This window comes from Trichoderma asperellum, chromosome 6 (genome assembly GCF_020647865.1).
Source record: "Trichoderma asperellum chromosome 6, complete sequence".
Taxonomy (NCBI): domain Eukaryota; kingdom Fungi; phylum Ascomycota; class Sordariomycetes; order Hypocreales; family Hypocreaceae; genus Trichoderma; species Trichoderma asperellum.
Genome location: NC_089420.1, coordinates 187323 through 206684, shown reverse-complemented (window position 1 = coordinate 206684; position 19362 = coordinate 187323). Strand labels below are relative to the sequence as shown.

Here is a 19362-nt window from a genome sequence, read left to right as displayed (position 1 = left end):
GAAGGTGAAGCCGACATTGCGCAACACGACTTTGCGCGCGGACATTGTACTACTACTAGTATGAATAAGGCACTTGAGACTCGTTAAGCGATCAACCGGAAGCTATTGCTGCCTTGGAACGCAGAGATAAAGGGTGATCTTCTAGAATTGCGCAATGCGGCAAAGTGCATCCGGTGGGGTGGGGATGAGCGAGCTGTCGCTGGGAGAAAAGAGGCAAGAGGTAACAAGATTTTGCGTGCGATTTTTAGTGCTTAGGCCAAATAATTCTACGACGAACAGCTGAATTTATTCTCCGCTTGCGGAACCCCTGCGTTGGAACCCTGTATCGGGGCAAAAGTTCGCGTTGATGTCGGGGAAAATGTATTCTACGCACTTCACGCTTAACTACCGACTCCTACTATACGAAACGCGAAGGCAATACGTGCTCGTGCAGATGGAATTCTGCGTGATGTAGGGATACCATTTCTTGCTCGGGTGCATAAATTTGGCTCTTATCTTGCAAAGTACCTAGTTTTAAGTACTCATACTATTTATATAGCCTTGCATCCGCTGATTTGTTCTCGAATGCTCCTATCAACATACCCACCTGCCCACCTATCTAAGATGCAGAGGAGATGACAGCAACAAAATTTTCTACGTGGGGAGCCCAGTGGCGTGGGCTTACTCTAATTTGAATAGAGGGCGCAAATCGAGTGTGGGGAAGCTGAGGCTAGGCACTCTAGTTGCAGCAGTCTATACATGGACTACATGGTCTCGAGTTTCCAACCAATGCTGCCTAGATACTACCCATACAGTTTTGACACGCTGCTAGCATGTCCCCAAATGCCTGGCACTTCATCCGCTAGCTCTTCTGCGGAGCATTGATCCTAATCAGTGCTCTGGCCTCGCGGCGCGATACGAGCGGCCGTTGGTTCTGGACTAAGAGGAAGTGATAATTTCCGATTGCCATTCTACTTTCTGCGCTGCGGCCCCTGAAGCCACAATGGATGGCCGGCAGGGAGGATCGAGGCTCTGTTCTCGTTAGTCGGAGGTGAGGCGGATTCCCTTCCTTGTAATGAACTGAATCGATTCTCAATAGTCGTCACACCATGGGCAGCCAAGGTGCTTTGATCCGGTAGTCACCCAATTTATTTTCGTTATCAGTTTATGGCTTGCATAGGTAGTCGATATACGTACGCCACAAATACCTAGTCTGCTGAAGCTGTTTGCTCCTGGGACTAGTCCTGAGTGCATGGCCGTTACATCTCCTTTATTGCTTAAAGCATCACCCTCAAAAAATTATCATGGCAGGGGCGTAGCTTGTGTTTCCTTTCCATCGTCTGCATGTAGCGCTCAAGAATGGCTCTCTACTCATCGGCACCTCCAGAACGGCCATTTAGCGATGCCAAACCTACCTTGCTTGTAGCTTGGTGGATAACGCTCTTTTGTACATGTTTGATCTTGCTCCGCCTCTCAGGACGATACATTCGGGTGGAAAAGTTATTCATCGAGGACAAGATCACAGCATTGGCATTACTGCCACTATATCTGAGGATCGCATGCACTCACATAGTCCTCTTATACGGCACAAATAATGTTGATCTTACCGGCATTGAGCTGTCTTCCACAGAAATTGAACAGAGAATTATTGGAAGCAAAGTTGTCCTCGCTGGAAGGATATTTCATGCTGCTACGTTTGTCTCTTCCTTATCTCTACTTTTTTTTCCCTACAGTCTATATAACAGCTACTAATTGTTTTTGCGTTGTAGGCTATGGACGCTTAAATTCACCACGCTTGAGTTTCTCAACAGACTGGCTGGTGCCTCCCTGAAGAAGGTCTACAAACTTCTCATTAATATTCTACGATGCGTTCTTGCGGCTTCCTTTCTGGCGATCATAGTGAGCGACCTTGCGGAATGTCATCCAATATCTCACTACTGGCAAATTATTCCGGATCCAGGAGCGCAGTGCCGTCAAGGCGTGGTGCAGCTTCTCACAATGGGAGTTTGCAGTGCAGTCATTGATGTCATACTTATCATATTTCCCATTCCAATCATCTTCTCGACTCGGATCGCTACTAAACGAAAAATCTTGCTCGCCATGCTATTTTGTTTTGGCTTTCTGACAGTTGGCATTACCATTTACAGAATCCCCAAGACCATCAAGCAGCACGGGGACCAGGTGGTTCGATCTATGTGGGCATCCATAGAGCTGCTTGCTGCAACTGCAGTGGCAAATTTGGTAGCTTTGGGTTCATTCCTGCGAGATAGCGGAGTGAGGAAGATCAAATTTCGCCCAGGATACCATAGCAGTGGGACAGGCTCCCGGCCTCATGCTAAGGGGGGCAGTGATAGACGTCAGGCCGAGAGTGAACACCGGGCCAAATCGGACAGCGATGAATGGGCGGACGATAAGCAGGCCGATACCGCATTCCAACCCTCATCCAACGATGGAGCACGTCACTCGCAATCAGCTAGTGGAAGTGGAATCAGTCCTACGCAAAGCCATGACTCGCTCATTCAGCCAGACCGGGGATCTTCACAGGCTGCCCCGGTGCTGGGTCTTGAGAACCCTCGATCTCCAGAGCGAGTGGTTCCTGCCGGAATCACTAGCTTCCGGCGTAGATAGCTGGTTTGAGAATAATAGTTTATTTTCCTCCTTGGCGTCTGACAATTTTGGCGCTGCATAAGTAGCACAGTATGCGGTATCTAATCTAGCCACTCAACCATTCAACCATCAGAACCAGTGAATGCCCGCATTACCACCACCCCCTTTTTTTATCACCTGTTCAAGTTAATACAACACAAGTCATGAAAAGATGGCTTGTATTTTGCTCAGGATCCAAGCCTTTAGGCTGCACATCCATACAGGCCACGCCTTCAACTGGCTAGCGTATGTCATTCCATTAGTTCATAGAATCGGCCAACGGCTGCCCAGGCGTGGCTTTTGGATTCTGTTAGTCACGTTTCAAACCAGGACCTGCCAAATGTCAACTCTTATCTCTCATCAGGCTAACCCCAGGTTTGCGGAGGTCCAAGTCCCACACGCAACCCACGCGATGATATGCAGGGGCAGCGAACGCCCCGAGAGAACTCCAGACTGTCGCCACCACTTGTGCATCCTGGCACTACTAGTACCCTTATAAAGGAACTACTATGCACCACTCCGAAATACTACCTACTCTTATCTAGCGTCCACTAAAGTAGCGCGAAGGCCTCGGTTCCAGAAGATTGTGGCTGTAGGCTATTGACATGCGCCAAAATTCTTCAGCGCGCTGCAACGCAAGGCAGCATGGAATCATGCCGGGATTGCTCCATGAGCCCATCGCGGAGGCTTACCGGATTCAGGCGATTGAACGCCAAGATCAACCCGTAAAAGAGATGAGGTTCTAGAATTTGCAATAGCAGCGCCTTGTACTTATTTGGAACTCGTATCGTTTCTCGTTCCCCTGGCCTTCTAAAGGCCTTCCATTTTTCGTCTGGAATGCAGTTCTATGCATACTTTATTTTCCGAACAGTTGGGATCATCTTTCTCCCCCTTGCATGCATGTCGTGAAAGAAGATAGGTAGTGTGCAAAGTTAGCTGGATCCCATCATGGCTTTCGACGAGCCAGAGAAGCCAAAGTCCGTCAAAAATGGAATCACATACACCCGGGATTTCGAGGTCGTGGAAATGAGCGATCTATCGGAACCAAGGGGAGGTCAATTCACGACAACGACTTCATATTCCATAACGACCGCATCACGCCCTAGGGTTTCTCATAAGAAGTCAATGGGCCATCGTTTTGTAGACAGCTTCCGCCGTGCCCCTGGAGGACTTCCAATGACTGGGAACCATGGCTATCAAATCAACGATGATCTTCCAGATATAGCTCAAGCAGGTAACCGCTTCTACGATCTTCGCGCCGCCAACGTCCGGACGGCGAATTCTGCACTTGCACGCGATCTCAAAGGCCGTCATCTGCAGATGATTGCTTTTGGCGGTTCTGTCGGTATAGTTATATCTTTGCTGCTTAAGAGAAGGGAGACCTGAAATGCTAACAATAGCAATCAGGGACCGGTTTATTTGTGGCATCAGGCCTGGCATTGTATCAAGGTGGACCAGCTTCGATGTTGCTGGCCTACATCGTGACTGGTGCTATTCAGTTTTGTACTATGCAGGGCTTAGGTGAATTAGTAGCAACATTTCCCGTTGCTGGCTCGTTTTCTGCATTTTCAAGTCGGTTTCTGGATCCGTCGTGGGGCTTCGCCATGGGCTGGAAGTAAGTACAAATAAAACTCAAATCTTAGTGCGCGTTTTGTGATATCACCAAGATACCCGAGATCGATGTCCTCCTACAGAGCCTTGGTTGTTGTAGCGCTGCTAATATTGCTGCCAGCTATGCATTGCAATGGCTCTTTGTTCTGCCAGTTGAAATTATTTCCGGGGCATTGACCATCCAATTTTGGAACTCGTCTATTAACCCAGCAATATTCGTTACTATTTTCCTCATTACAATCGTTACCATCAATATGTTTGGCATTAAAGGCTATGGCGAAGCAGAATTTATTTTCTCTACGGTCAAGGTCACGGCCATTGTCGGCTTCATGTAAGACTGAATTACCCCCCAGCAGTATTTATCTACTATTCATTGTACTAATGAATGAATTCCTTAGACTACTTGGTGTTGTCATTAATATCGGAGGGCCGCCTACGAGTGGATATATCGGTGGACAATACTGGACTAACCCTGGTGCAACAAATAACGGGTTTAAAGGGTTTTGCAGCGTCTTAGTTACGTCCTCGTTCTCCTTTATCGGCACCGAATTGGTTGGACTTGCTGCAGCTGAAACTGCTAATCCGAAGAAATCCCTTCCAAGCGCTATTAAGCAAGTCTTTTGGAGGATAGCCATCTTTTACATCCTATCGCTCCTCCTTGTCAGTCTCTTAGTCCCCTACAACGACTCACGTCTGGTGGGAAGCGAAAGCTCCGTTGGTGCTACTGCTAGCCCCTTTGTTGTTGCCGTTGAGAGCGCCGGTTCAACAATTCTGCCGAGCGTTATGAATGCCGTAATTATAATTGCGGTACTGAGCGTGGGAAACTCGGCCATTTTTGGATCCTCGCGGACGCTGGCTGCCCTGGCCGAACAATCACACGCACCTGCAATATTCTCATATGTGGACCGCAAAGGACGACCGTTGACGGCAATCATTTTCGCCTCAGTCCTTGGGCTTTTAGCATACCTGGTTAACGTCAAAGTCCATTCAGAGATTTTCGACTGGCTTATGGCTATTTGCGCGCTATCGGGTTTGTTTACGTGGGGTAGCATCTGCCTCTGTCATATTCGCTTCCGCAAGGCTTGGGCGGCGGCAGGACATTCGTTGAATCAGCTACCATTTTTGTCGCAGGCTGGCGTTGTAGGCTCTTATCTTGGAGTAGCTGGAAACATATTGGTCCTGGCTTCACAGTTCTGGATGGCCGTATCTCCACTGCAAGGAGATCCGAATGCTACCGGGCCTAACATCACTGCGAAAAATTTCTTTCTCAAAGTGATGGCCGTCCCAATTATTATTTTATTCTACGTTGGGCACAAACTGTGGTTCAGAACAAAAGTAGTCCCCATTGCTTCCATCGATATCAACACCGGGCGGAGTTTCTCAAGAATGCAGTCGATAACAGCAGAGGAAGAGGAGATTCGCCAAGGGTGGCCTCTGTGGAAGAGGATATATCGGACGCTCTGTTAACAATAATTTTGATACTAATAGAGTCTGACTGTATTGTATAAGTTACTTTATTACACCTGACTAGGCAGGTGTGTATGTGCGTCTAATTAATGTTTAGTCCAATTGAATGTGGCCTTCTCCCAGACAAACTTCTACCTGAACTGATACGCAAAAATACTCGGCGGTGCTGTTGGACAGGGTACTGCAAACTGGCACGAAGGATTGGCTAGAGGCGCTATTATGCTTCACGAGCTGACCCCGCTGCGGAATTTTTACGACATCCTTCCAATTCCTCTCTTCGGATAGATCCCTGTGTCTTCATCCTTTCATATGTTTCTGTCTGCAAGAATTTCAGTTTTTCATCACAACGCAAATTGTCCCCATCACTGCATGCAGCATGGCCGCTTCCACAACTTTGGCGCGCGATCAGGCGCTCAGCTATCTTTCCAACCCCCGCTTCAGCCAAAAACTCACTCTGCCAGCAACTGCAGATAGCCCTGCCCTCAATGTCAGCTATGCCGACGTTGGCTTCAGCCCTGCGACCCCGGCTGATAGTCGCAGTACACCTACTATGCTGTTTATCCCCGGCATGTTTGGCTCTAGATACATAGGCGCTATCCTAGACCCTATTGCGCGTAAATTCGGCGTCCGTGTCCTTGTAGCTGACCGGTAAATATTGGTCTTATTTGAACCTCTATGTCGTGCTTATCGACGCGTCTGGCTAGTCTAATTATGCTAATATGTTCCATTGAACCATGCTGACAGTCCGGGGATGGGACATTCGACAGAGGTCGCCCTCTCTCTTCGTCTTTCAACGTGGATTCGAACCGTGCCTCTCCTGCTGGAGCATCTTGACATTAAGCATGTTGCCCTTGTTTCCCATTCCGCTGGGACGATATATCTGCTAAACACATTGCACTATCACCGAGATATGCTACACCCGGACCGGCCATTTGTTGCCCTCTTCGGTACGTTGAAGAGGCCATATACTTGGCGTTATGAGAACATATCTATCCTAATATGACTTATACTTACAAAATCTCAGCACCATGGGTTGATCCTGTGCATTCCAAGGTGACAGCAATGCAAATGATGCAACACATCCCAGCACAGGCCTTTGCAGTCTGGCATCACATTGCGCCTTTACTAGCTACAAGCGGAGTTGTGGTTAATAAAGCATCTAGTTTCTTCACTTTTTCAACGGGCAGCAGTGGTGACCAAGATACACCCCAGGAGAGGAATAGGCAAAAGCTAGCATCCGCTTACGATGTGCCCAGGGACTTTCAAAATGAATTGGAGTCGCTTCTTGGTAAAAAGATAACCGAAGAAAATATTGTTGGTGCGAATAGCGAAGCACTTCTCTGTGCAAGAAAAGGCAAAGGATGGTCATGGGGAGAGTGTGATGATTACGCCACTTTCATAGAAACACTAGCGAGGGGCGAGAGGGAAAAACACCAGCTTAAGTCCAGTACGGATAGCTATGCGAAGTTGAAAATTAGGGCGTATTTTGCCGAAAATGATGTTATGATTGGAGTTGGCGGGCAGAAGTATATGGAAGAGTGCTGGGGGCGTGGAGAGGGTAGTTTAAGCGATGTTCTTGATTTTGACTCGGCCACTATGGCTGGTACGGATCATGATAGCCTTGTGCAATCTGTAGAGGTTTGGGAGAAGGTATTTGCTGACGCTGGTGGCAGCCTTGCACGCTAGTTGTCACCGAACATTGTCTGTTTATGAGGATACAAGTACATTGTAATGCTGTGGTGCCTGACGCTATTGGGGCTTTCTATGATGTTCATTGCATTATTCAATCTTCTTCACACAAAAAAAAAAAAAAAGTGAAAAAAAGTGAAAAATGAAGCACTTTAATAAATGCATCATATGTTAGGACTAAATTCTTTGTCAAAGATAAATAAGAAAGCATTCATTACAAGACTTCCTAGAAATAAAGATTCATAATGAAATAATAACACAAAATTGACCAGAGAAAACTCTCCATTCTATATCCGAAGCTTGATAATAATCTAGGAGGATGGATTTAGTCAGGGGTATGATATGAAGTAGTATTATTCTAAACTACATTTAGCTAAGATCTGATGGGGAGGCTGGATGAAAGGTCCTTTTGAATACCAGAGACGGAAACCATTGCCGCTATCTATCCGCACAGCCCCGGCAATGGCGGAACTAGCAGGCCGTCATAGCTGGTAGCTTCGCGACAATTGGATACGAAATTCAGATTGGAGTTAACAAGCTTACCTGATGCAGCAACTCCCCTGAAGCCCGCGACGCCAAACCCATACCTGCCTATTGCTGTGCGGACCTTTGTTAGCGTTTGTGGAAGCGCGCCGACTGTGCACTTTTGATCAATCCTCCAAAGCATGCCTTGCCAGGTGAGCATATACTACCTGGCTAGGAACCCTGGTGCTTTGCATCGCATAAGCTTTACAATATCCGGTTGCCCCCCCAGATCTCGGATATTCGGCAGCTGTTTGATAGGAAATGAGGAGAAGAAGACCTGCCAAATTCCTGGCTAGGTAGATAGCGGCGTGACAGGGCTCGTGTATGACTGCGTGACAGTTAATATGGGTTGTAGTTGACTGGATATAAAAGCATGCCCATTTGTCCAAAAAATGTCTCTTGGCTTTTTGCCAAGGCCTATCGAGACGGCTCTTCGCAAGCTAGGTTCAAGCATACGTTGATCAGCTTATTAGTACAATGGGCTATTCTCTGAGGGCCTTTTTGGCTCTTGCAGCGGTAGTTGCAGTTACGGATTCGTCCGTCAACGCACTGCCTTCCACCAACTATGTCTTGCATGAGACCAGAAATCCCACCGGGACAAACCAGTTCAATAGTCACCGCCAGTGGAAGCGTGGCAGCCGCCTCGATCCTAGTGCTATCGTCCCTCTTCGGATTGGTCTAGTGCAGAGCAATATTGATCTTGGTTACGAGAAACTGATGCAAGTTTCTGATCCATCCTCGGAAAGCTTTGGCAGTCATCTCAGTGAGGATGAAGTTCACAACTTGTTCGCTCCAACGGATGAAACTTTCGACGCTGTTCATTCGTGGTTAGTAGAAACTGGCGTCAATGCATCAGATATTCGCCAATATGCCAACAAAGGGTGGCTCGCTATCGACCTACCTGTATCCTATATCGAAGATTTATTCTTGGCACAGTATCACGAGCACGAGAGGGAAGGCGTGGTTAAGATTGGCTGTGATCAGTACCACGTTCCCAAACATCTCGCAAAGCACATTGACTATATTGTGCCTGGCGTCAAGCTGTCACCACCCATGATCAAACGATCCATTGACAAAAGAGCCGATATAAGCGGTCAAAACTATAGGAACGGCTGGAAGCCGAAGCAGATGCCGGCTGAACTTTTAGCCCAGGCCAAAAAACCTGCGCCTAGCTCCCACCTGCCAGCTGATCTGCAAGATTGTGCTCGGAACTTCACCGCCATCTGTTATCGCGCTCTATATCAGATTCCCGAGATCAATATTCCTGTTCCCGGACATGAGCCTGCGGTCTACGAGTCTGGTGATACATTTTCCCAGCAAGACATTGACTCATACTTCGACAAATATGCTCCTTATATTGCTAAGGGCACGCATCCCAAAGTCTTGTCTGTTGATGGTGGCGAAGCTCCAGTGGCCGCAAACTCCCCGTACAACACTGGTGAATCGGACATTGACATCGACATTCTTCAGACGTTGATCTGGCCCCAGTCGATGGTTCTGTACCAAGTGGATGATCGCCTTTACACCACTGCAAACAACTATTCTGGCTTTCTGAACACCTTTTTGGATGCTTTGGATGGATCTTACTGCCACTATTCAGCATACGGTATATCGGGAGACAGCCCAGGAGTTGATCCTTCCTATCCAGACAACAGGCCCGGCGGTTACACCGGCCAAAAGCTGTGTGGTGCGTACAAGCCAAACAAGGTCATTTCTATCTCATATGGCGAGGGAGAGATTGATGTGCCCAAAAATTACTTCCTTCGACAATGCAATGAGTGGCTCAAGCTAGGTTTGCAAGGAACTACTGTTCTAGTTTCATCTGGCGATTACGGTGCTGCGATGCCGCCTCATGAGGATTCAGACAGCGGCTGCTTGTCCGGGTCAGGCCAGAACCAGACAATCTATAATCCAGGTAATCCCGTTTCGTGCCCGTACCTCACTGCTGTTGGGGCCACCCAGCTTGAGCCTGGAACAACGGTTTTGGATGCGGAGGGTGCTATGCAGACCAATCTTGGCCCCGGAGCCGAGTTTTTTGCTTCTGGCGGCGGCTTTTCCAACTACTTCCCTATCCCAAGCTACCAGAAGACAGCAGTGCATAACTATTTCTCCAAACACGATCCGGGTCATCCTTACTACATTGCGAACAGCGATGCGAGCAACATTGGCGAGAATGGAGGAATTTATAACCGTGCCGGCAGAGGTATTCCTGATATTTCAGCTAACGGTGCGAATTTCCGGGCATTTAACAACCAGAGTGACGGCCATTGGTTTGGCACAAGCTTGGCTGCACCCCTTTGGGCTTCTGTGATTACTTTAATTAACCAGGAACGTGCCTTGATTGGCAAAAAATCTGTCGGATTCATTAACCCAGTTTTATATGCACATGCCAATGCTCTTACCGACATTAAGCAGGGATCAAATCCCAACTGTGGTTCAAGCGGCTTTACGGCTGTAGAGGGCTGGGACCCAGTTACTGGACTGGGCACTCCCAAATATCCAGATTTGCTGAGGATATGGTTAGAACTCCCATAATTGGGCGTAGTGATGGGAATTATTAACGAATAAACCGATTTCTACCAAAAAAAAAAGAGAGAGAGATTCTCTACGTGTGATGTCTTTACGCCATTGTTACTTCCGTATCCGAAGTCTTCTCCAGGTGGAATGCTGATTGCAATTCCGTATACTATCTAATATTAAAGAAAGTATGTGCTTAGACTAAATCTCTGTTGGTGGCATCTTGCGTTATTGAAAGCAGACATACAGCAACTGGGTTTAAAATACGATTACGTGATGAATCCTATCTAACGAATTATCCTGTGGATATACGTAAGACCGATTCACCCTCTGCGATCTTCTTCCTGAGCCTTTCTCGCTGGTGAGCATGCTTTATCCAGAACGCCATTATTATCAAGCCGACGGCGATTCCAATGCTGGTCGGATATCCCTTTGGATATTCAGGAGCATCCACTTGCTGCCAGATCAATAGTGGAAGCCATGCCTGAATCACATAAGCCATTTCGTTCATTGTACCCGTCACTAGCGCTCGCTCTTCGTTATCATCAGTGCAGATTTCATGAGCCCAAGCAAATGTTAGACCGCTGATGCCTCCGCCAAATCCAGCTAAAAAGAAGCAAGCCCACTTCCAGCCAATTGGGATATTCCAGACAGTTAGGCTAACATATACGATGATGTTCATGATACCCGAGAATACGATTGGTGGCCATCTTTCTCCTTTAAATATTGTGTCTGAAGTCCAAGCATAGACTAACGTCGTGACGACAGTAATTGCAGTCGTGACGGTGGGGTAAGTATTAATCTGTGTAATACTGTACCCTTCTTTTTTAAGCCATAGTGAAAACGCAGGCTGAGAAGCGGCGCCGTTGCCGTTATTGAAGAATATGTAGAGTAGAGTGAGCAAATATATATGCCAGCTAGACAATATTTTCTTTAGTTTAACTTTGGTAAACGGTGAGCGGTTAGCTCTACCCTCGAGCTGCATTCTCTTCTGAGCAAGGGCAATATCCTCAGGTGTTAAATACCATGCACGTGTGATTTCTGGCACGTCTGGTATCATGAAGTATCCAGCCAAGGCTATCGGCAAAGAGATGACTGTGTTGATGATGAATAGCCACTGCCAGCCTTTGAACCCATCTTTACCACCAAGGTGATAGACCGCAGCCATAAGGTAACCTGAGAACATTGTGCCAATAGCACTACTGGTATGAAAGATGCAGGATCTTTTAGCTAGTTCATCTTTACGGTACCATGACCCAATGATGTACTGCATTCCGGGGTAGAATGTACTCTCAGCAAGTCCGATGAAGAATCGCAATACGTAAATCTGTTGCGCATTGTTGCATTTTACCATCAGAATCGTCAAAACTGCCCAAGTAACTTCGCATGATGGAATCCAAATAGATGGTCGAACTCGAGTTAACAGGATATTACTGTAAATAAAATTAGTTAATACAATATCATATTTATTCAGCTTTCTCCTTACCTTGGAATCTGCCCGATGACATATCCTACAGTCCAACAAGTTTGCATGTAATTCAGTTGGTTTCCAAATAGCCCAAGGTCTTCTTTCATTCCAGAAACAAATGCATTGTTAATATTAACTTGGTCGAGATATTTGATGAAGTAGCCTAATGAAGCGAATGAAAGAAGCGCAGCATCGAGTTTAAACAAGAACCGTCTTTCCGCTGGCGACTTATCCAGCGTGTCCCATATATAGGATACCCATCTTTTCTTAACCTCTGGTTGCACAATTTCTGACGAAAGTGACTCGGTTCTATCAATATTGACTGATCCTAGAGATTTATTCTCTAAATTACGAATGGGAGAAGTCTCTGCTGCTTCACCGGGCGGCATGTTGGGACCCTTAATTTCCAAGTGAATCAAGCAAAGCCACTGCAAACATGACTGTTCTTTGATTAAAAATTGACGACTGCCACTAAATACAATTTCACTATTTTGAGACAAAAACAAATGTCCATATAGGTATCCTCAATCTCATGATCCCGTCATCCTGCACATTGCGTGCTAGGAGGGGTATTTGAGCACATTTGGCGACTTTCGGCGGACCATTAGCTTCCTTGGTCGGCGATAGCGAGACCAATTGCACGGAGATAACAATCTTTATGTTAATACTATCGATTATACACAGATATGAGATTTTTATAATCTACCGATCATGGGATTCCATCATATTGATGATTTTTGTTCTGCAATCTTCTGAAACGGGGTTTAGCTTCCGAATCACCAGGATATTGCAATACGGTTGCATCATCACGTCACCACTCCTTCACAAGACCCCCTGGTAATTTTTGATGCTTGAGTGGTAGAATAGGCACAGAATAAATACGGCAGTTGGTATTCATAAGCTGGATATACCTTTAACTTGCAGTTGTCAGTATGACATTTGTCTATTCTGCGGGGAAATATAATTGGTCATTGGGGCAAGTATCACAATGTCGCCATATGAGAAGCTTCTTGGGCGATCTTAGGATACCTGAATATGAGTTTATTGTATTCTTACTGGCTTAAGCTTGGAAATAGATACGTTACTTCATCCGGGTCATGGAGAATTAATGTTATGATTTCCCTCCAGCCTTTGGCTGGAACCGCTCTTAAGTAACAGCTATTTAGAGGATCATATTTCAACCTCTACGCCACACTTTATGAGTCTATGACGCTAAACCTAGAGCCTTCATCAAGCTTATCCAATAATTGTGCCCAATATTGTATGAGAAATAGGGAATCATGGCTCCCGCACCTATCGATCCTGTCATCGTTGATGTGGCAACACCGAAGGAGGATACTCTTCCAATCCCCGTCCCCGCTCGGCAGCGATTGCTGAAGGCTGGCATTGATCTATCAAACGGCTATCCCTACAGGCCATCCCGGCCTCTTTACCTTCAAGACGTGTACAAAATTAGGAGTGCTGATAGGAAGCATATCGATGCTGGAACTAGGGCGGATAAATCCAAGAAGAATTTATTTGCTGCTGCCACAAAGATTACCGACATCACAGCAAACATTGGTACGGAAATTGAGGGTATACAGCTGAAAGATCTGACGCCTGAACAGCGAGATGAGCTAGCTCTACTGATTGCTGAGCGAAGCGTTGTCTTCTTCAGAAATCAGGATATTTCGCCTCAGCAGCAGAAAGAACTGGGGGAGTGGTATGGAGATATTGAGGTTCATGTTTAGTCGTCCTTTTGGTATCCATAGAGTTAATAATGTGCTGACATGTGCTCCAGCCTCAAGTACCACAAGTCCCAGGAGTTGCAGGCGTAACTGTAATTTGGCCAGACCTTCAAGCCACAGAGAGGCCAGCGAATTTCCGCAATCCTGGTGGATCGTCTGTCTGGCATACGGACCTTGTACACGAACATCAGCCAGCGGGAATTACTCACTTACACAACGATACGGTCCCGCCAGTTGGAGGAGATACACTATGGGCGAGCGGATATGGAGCGTATGAGAAACTTTCTCCAAGTTTCCGTAAATTCATCGACGGCAAATATGCTGTGTATCGATCTGCACACCCATACCTAGACCGAGAAAATCCTGAGGCGGGGCCGAAATACGTTGAGCGAACTCATCCATTGGTGCGAGTCCATCCCGTCACAGGATGGAAGGCACTTTGGGTGAACCGCTCGATGACTGTGCGCATTGTTGGCCTTGACAAGGCAGAAAGCGACCTTATTCTTAGCTATCTACACGATGTATATGAAAAAAATCCCGATATCCAACTGCGATGGAAGTGGACTCCAGGAACATCGGTACTATGGGACAACCGGTATGATGATATTACACTCTCAAAAAGATTTGGATGACAAATACTAACCAATGGCAGAATTACGATCCACAATGCTAGTTGGGACTATGCTGGCAGACATCCTAGACATGGAACTCGCGTAACTTCATTAGCCGAGAAACCGTTCTTCGAGGCTAATGCACCAACGAGGCGACAATCGCTCGGACTATTAGATGAGAGCGAGAAGGAGGAATTGGTCTTATATGAAAGTTAGTGGAGGTCAGAAAGATTTGCTTTAAAATTGAAATCATGTTCTCTCTATTATTTATGAATATGAGAAATCTGGGCATATTTGTATAATATTTGTATATGTGCTTCCTATAATGTAGTTGAGCTATGGAAACAGATATGATGGCGTGTAACACGTTCGGCATCGATCTTTAAGGCAAATCTACACTGAATGCATAAGATAGCGGGTTCAAGTTTACTGTAGAAGAGACCAAGAGTAAGTAATTTGCTAATTTCTGCCTGGGAGGGCTGTCGTATTTGCTGTTGTGCATCAGTGGATGGTTCATGAGGGTTAATTGTAAGCGGGACTGATAGTGAATCATCTACAGTGGAGTCGGACTGAGCACGAGACATGATGCTATATTCATAGAACACCAAGACAGTTATTGTAGTATACCTCATACCACACAGCGGATTCGGCAGCTTGGCTTAATATATATAGAATTGTCCCTTCTCTTAATGAATTTTTTTTTTGGCAGTAGTTTTTCTTGAGTATCTACCTCGTTATTACTAACGTGCTTTTGCATAATATTGCTCTAGAGTATCTACATCGGCTATGTAGCGTTGAAAGCATCTGTGGTGGTTTTAGTGCGAGGAATTGCAGTTAAAGAAAGGCCACCGACGCCTTATGGGAAGTCGCTCTATATTCCCATTTCACTAATGTTTGTGGGGATTTGGAATTGAATGGGGAAGTTTATAGGCCTCAAGTGTGAAGGGATTAGTGTGTGTAATTTCACAAAGAAAACTTCAAACTGTTGGTTAAGCATGCCGCCGGCAGCGGTTAATTGCCCGTAGGCACCCCTTTTAGTAGCCAACTGTAAGTCTTCGCCGGGGAATTACTGAAACGCCTGGAAAATGAAAACAGCTTTTTCTCCTAGATAACGCCCTTGTAGTTAATAAAGAGAACGACAATAGTAACCAGCACTATATGTGATACGGAATAATACAGAGACACTGGAATCATGATCCCTTCTAGCTATAACTGCCCAGCGCGCCGTGGAAACGCTTTCTGAGTCTATTACGTGTCATAGCACTTAGATTTCAAGCACACCTCTATATCGCAGTGTTCCACCCTCAAGACTCTCGAACGCATTGGTAATTCCTTCCATTGTCATTGGAAAACGCTCAATACTGGGCCTAATATTGTACTTAACAGCAAATTGCAACATCGTGTTAACCTCATCTGGGGTAAACGAGCAGCTGCCATGGATTGATAACTCTTTAATAATCATAGACATGTAAGGGAATTCGAGATTGCCTTCCGAAATAGTAAGAGGATATATATGACCGAATGGCGCCATTACTTCGGTGTATCTGTCTAATATTTTAGCGACGATCTATCCTTTTTTTTTTTTTTTTTTTTTTTTATGAAATAAAGACTCACAGCTGCCAGTCAGGGGTCGCACTAGTAGTAACTAGCAAATGATTTATCTTTGGAACATCTGCTGCGCTCAAATTTGTCGTGTTATAGAACTTGGTAGCGCCAAAGTCGATAGCCTCTTGTTTCTTATTGTCTGAGCTGGAAAACACCACAACAGTACAACCCCAAGCTGCCGCAAATTGGATAGCAAGATGGCCCAGCCCTCCGATTCCCACAATGCCAACATAGTCAGACGGCTTAATGCCTTGTCGCAAAAAGGGGATGAAGACCGTTTGCCCAGCACACATGAATGGCCCAGCATAGACGCTAGGTATTTCATCAGGAAGTATTGCCAATCGTGTTTCCGGCCACACACTATGAGTTGCAAATGACCCTTGGTCAAAATCAGATATGCCAAATGCGTGTGCACCTTTTACACAGTGCCAGGTGTGCCCTACCAAGCAATATTGGCACTCAGCACATCCACCTTTAACAAATCCAAATCCAACTCGATCACCGCTATTGTTATTAGACCAGTCATCGATAGCGGACAAAGTCGATACCACTTACACTTTAACAAGGCTAACTTTGCTGCCTGCAAATTTAACAATGCCAACGCCTTCATGGCCCAGTACCATGTCCGTACGAAGATAGTGTACATCAGTTCCGCACACTCCAGAGTGGGTATTCTCTATGAGAACATCGTTGCTTTGCAAGGCTGGAACAGTTGTCTGGCCCTCAGCGATCTTGCCAGTCGGAGATCCTTTGAAGGCTGTGAATGTAGTCGACATTGATGCTATCTTGACAAATAGTAGAAAATGAAGAGGAGAGTTGATCCAAATACATGGCCGTTAGGTTTGCAGGCTGCGCTTTATACTTGACGAAGTGGATCATAGCTCTGATAATTATATTACGGTTATAGCATAAGCTAGTAGTAACTATGTTATTAAGAAGAGATATTTTCAAATATCCATAATCCATTAGCTCTGCATTAACTAAAGGCGACTAATCAATAGAGACTTACAAGTAAAGAATTGATGAAAATATGCTGCAAAATGCGATGCCAATTCTTTATCTCCATAACGAATTTGTCTGTGTTGAGGCATTGGTGGGGGATAATCTGGATCATTGAGTCCCACCAACATTATATTGGTAAATAAGTTGTTTGCCATTGAAAAGAGTTTCATGAATCGATGTGACGCTATGAGGTCATTGAACGAGATTTAATTCAAGAATATGACCTTGGAGGCGCAGCTGCCGCTATGATGTAAGTAGTATACCTATTTGAATATATATATTACATCGCCATTACCTACCGAAACCTCGAATATGTTTTACCATTTCTTCGAAACTTACAATGATAGAATGTGCGCAAATACTAGATTTTATATAGCTATCTTTTACAAGATATAAGTCTTATGCGTGCATCTTTGGTTATGGTAACATAATATAAATTGACAAGCCATTGGAGATGTATCTGCAGGGATTGATGCGTACTCTGCCTTGCCTAGACAGTACGAAGTGTGTTGCATGATCGAGGCTGGCAATGGAAGAACCCCACCGACTTCTCGAAAACGTTACTTCAATCTGTATTGATTAGAATATTGCTAGGGTGGAGTTTACCCATTCTAGCTAGTTAACGTGGTACGCAGATTGAGGCTCATGAATGGAGAGTTGTGTGTGTGTGTGCGTGCGGAGTAGCTAAACTTAAGCCAGCATGACAGTATAGGCCTGCTGTGCATGAAATATATAGTTAAGAAGCCCCTCGACAGAGCTCAATTAATATCCTCTCAGTTCATTTTCTTTTAATTCGGTTTTGTGGTAATTGTCAGATCTAAAAAAAAAAAAATCAACATAAGATTGAAGTATGTATGTAAGGCAGGTGCAAGGCCATGTCTTCAAGTATCCAGCAAAATGGCTGTGGAGATATGTTGTTTGGAGTTTCAATTAATGCAAGAACGTTCTCCCATGAAAGCCCAGCGCCGTTTCCACAAGCCTTTTCTAAGCATAACCTGAACCATACCCCTTGAAAATTTTCTTTCCCTGAAGCAAGAATACCGACTAAAAGCAGCCAGACCAATGCTATTGGATGATTGGCAAATATGTCACCTTCAGAGGTATATACAAAAATTATGACTTGTTTCAATTGGTCAACCAAGGCTCTTATAATACGAGAGGATCGAGATGTGCCCCTCAAAGCGACATGAGAGAAGAGTAATGCGCCTCTGGCCAATAAAGCCAAAATGCTAGAGCCAGTTCTACCATGAATGTGTTTCAATACCGCACGATCTGAAGCCAAAAGGCGGAATCCAAGAGCAGTTCGACAGTCCGGAGCCATACTATGTTTAGGATTAGCGATAAGTTCTTTCGAGATTGAACGTAACTCGTCCACCATGGCCAATTTCGAGGGCTGATCATAAGGGCCTTGCGAATCCAGCAAGAAAAAAGGAGAATGAGTAGCGCTAAAAGATGAATTTTCCTCGTCAAATGACAGTGGCATATTTGATATTTGTGCGTGGCAGCTATCTGTCCTATGTCAAATTCAGCATATGCTACCACTTTACTCATAGGGGGCATTACCATCTAACGATTCGAGCAGCTAGACCTTGGAATCCCAGATGAAATACACCTTTGCGACTCCTAATCATACCTTTTAGTCCTTGAAAATGTATCTTGGCTTCTTCAACATCACCATGGAGGAACTGGGTTGTTAGCATTGATATTTGCTTCCAGCATGGAAGATAGCTTACATTTGCGTTGGCTAAGCACGCTATAGTCGCTATTGTAGCATTACCAAATGTTTCTAGATCCCCCCCGGCAACCGGAGTAGCTGACTGGAAATGTGAAGCAAGCGTGCGTATTGCCGCTGCTTTTAATGCCAACAAATTGTGCTGAGACTGAACATTTGCTGGAAGGAAGTTGTAATTTAGAACAGCCCAGTGATATAACGTGCTGTTAAAAAGTGCATTGTCTTTTATTGCATATTTAAGCCACCCGGTTTCGGCTGTGACAGTACATAATGTTTTCGACGTATAATTTAGGACTGGGAGTATTAATAATTATTTTATCCTTTAGTATTTCTAAATATTGAGTGAAACTTTAGCTTACAATGATTCAGCAATATTTTAGTTTGAGTATTTACCTCAACAGAAGAGCCTGAGAGCTGAAGCATGCCATCTACTCCAACCAGAGGCCATAAATCATAGCGTTCAACGTGAGATTCCATAGATAGAGGCTGATGCCTAAGCGCAAAGTTAATACAAAACGATATTATCTTGCCGTCGCTGAAAGATAACTTGCTCTCGTTTAGACTCAGCTGTACGATCGCGACCACCGCTGGATTCTTCTTTTAGAGCTCGCCTCTTCATCACAACCCTGTCCATCACGTGCATCTTGATAAGAGATTTGGTCTTTGGCCGATGAGCGCCCGTCCCCATCTCTTGAATAAACACAAATTCACCAGGATTCATATCTTAGAATCGCTTTATTCTTTTGTTCTCGATGATAGATCTTAGGTATGGCAGTTGATCGT

At 45.3% G+C, this 19362-nt stretch overlaps 8 protein-coding genes across 8 annotated transcripts; 5 read left to right on the top strand and 3 right to left on the bottom strand.

Annotated features, from left to right (window-relative positions):
* The first annotated feature begins 1241 nt into the window (after nt 1-1241).
* Nucleotides 1242-2735, top strand: TrAFT101_009520 (uncharacterized protein). The gene is made up of 2 exons (XM_024899982.2): nt 1242-1673; nt 1749-2735. Exons 1-2 carry the CDS (start codon nt 1339-1341, stop codon nt 2605-2607), a joined length of 1194 nt encoding a protein of 397 aa, XP_024761542.1. The 5' UTR covers nt 1242-1338; the 3' UTR covers nt 2608-2735.
* A 375-nt stretch (nt 2736-3110) lies between these two features.
* On the top strand, nt 3111-5826 carry TrAFT101_009519 (uncharacterized protein). The gene is made up of 4 exons (XM_024900043.2): nt 3111-3970; nt 4033-4240; nt 4358-4567; nt 4635-5826. Exons 1-4 carry the CDS (start codon nt 3574-3576, stop codon nt 5701-5703), a joined length of 1884 nt encoding a protein of 627 aa, XP_024761543.2. The 5' UTR covers nt 3111-3573; the 3' UTR covers nt 5704-5826.
* Nucleotides 5827-5868: 42 nt separating this feature from the next.
* TrAFT101_009518 (uncharacterized protein) lies at nt 5869-7496 on the top strand. Its single transcript, XM_024903891.2, has 3 exons — nt 5869-6351; nt 6448-6650; nt 6728-7496. The coding sequence occupies exons 1-3, from the start codon at nt 6080-6082 to the stop codon at nt 7387-7389; spliced, it is 1137 nt and encodes a 378-aa protein (XP_024761544.2). The 5' UTR covers nt 5869-6079; the 3' UTR covers nt 7390-7496.
* Nucleotides 7497-8394: 898 nt separating this feature from the next.
* TrAFT101_009517 (uncharacterized protein) lies at nt 8395-10452 on the top strand (the record flags this gene model as incomplete). Its single annotated transcript, XM_024910973.2, has 1 exon — nt 8395-10452. The coding sequence occupies one exon, from the start codon at nt 8395-8397 to the stop codon at nt 10450-10452; it is 2058 nt and encodes a 685-aa protein (XP_024761545.2).
* Nucleotides 10453-10729: 277 nt separating this feature from the next.
* Nucleotides 10730-11620, bottom strand: TrAFT101_009516 (uncharacterized protein; the record flags this gene model as incomplete). The annotated part of the gene is made up of 1 exon (XM_024902517.2): nt 10730-11620. The coding sequence occupies one exon, from the start codon at nt 11618-11620 to the stop codon at nt 10730-10732; it is 891 nt and encodes a 296-aa protein (XP_024761546.2).
* Nucleotides 11621-13090: 1470 nt separating this feature from the next.
* On the top strand, nt 13091-14528 carry TrAFT101_009515 (uncharacterized protein). The gene is made up of 3 exons (XM_024910611.2): nt 13091-13626; nt 13683-14224; nt 14282-14528. Exons 1-3 carry the CDS (start codon nt 13183-13185, stop codon nt 14454-14456), a joined length of 1161 nt encoding a protein of 386 aa, XP_024761547.2. The 5' UTR covers nt 13091-13182; the 3' UTR covers nt 14457-14528.
* Nucleotides 14529-15365: 837 nt separating this feature from the next.
* On the bottom strand, nt 15366-16621 carry TrAFT101_009514 (uncharacterized protein; the record flags this gene model as incomplete). The annotated part of the gene is made up of 3 exons (XM_024910612.2): nt 15366-15784; nt 15855-16349; nt 16401-16621. The coding sequence occupies 3 exons, from the start codon at nt 16619-16621 to the stop codon at nt 15505-15507; spliced, it is 996 nt and encodes a 331-aa protein (XP_024761548.2). The 3' UTR covers nt 15366-15504.
* Nucleotides 16622-17993: 1372 nt separating this feature from the next.
* TrAFT101_009513 (uncharacterized protein) lies at nt 17994-19057 on the bottom strand (the record flags this gene model as incomplete). Its single annotated transcript, XM_066128685.1, has 4 exons — nt 18939-19057; nt 18581-18873; nt 18411-18532; nt 17994-18361 (listed from the first exon to the last, which is right to left on the bottom strand). Coding segments are annotated over exons 1-4 (901 nt in total), but the record flags the coding sequence as incomplete, so codon positions are not given.
* Nucleotides 19058-19362: the final 305 nt, after the last annotated feature.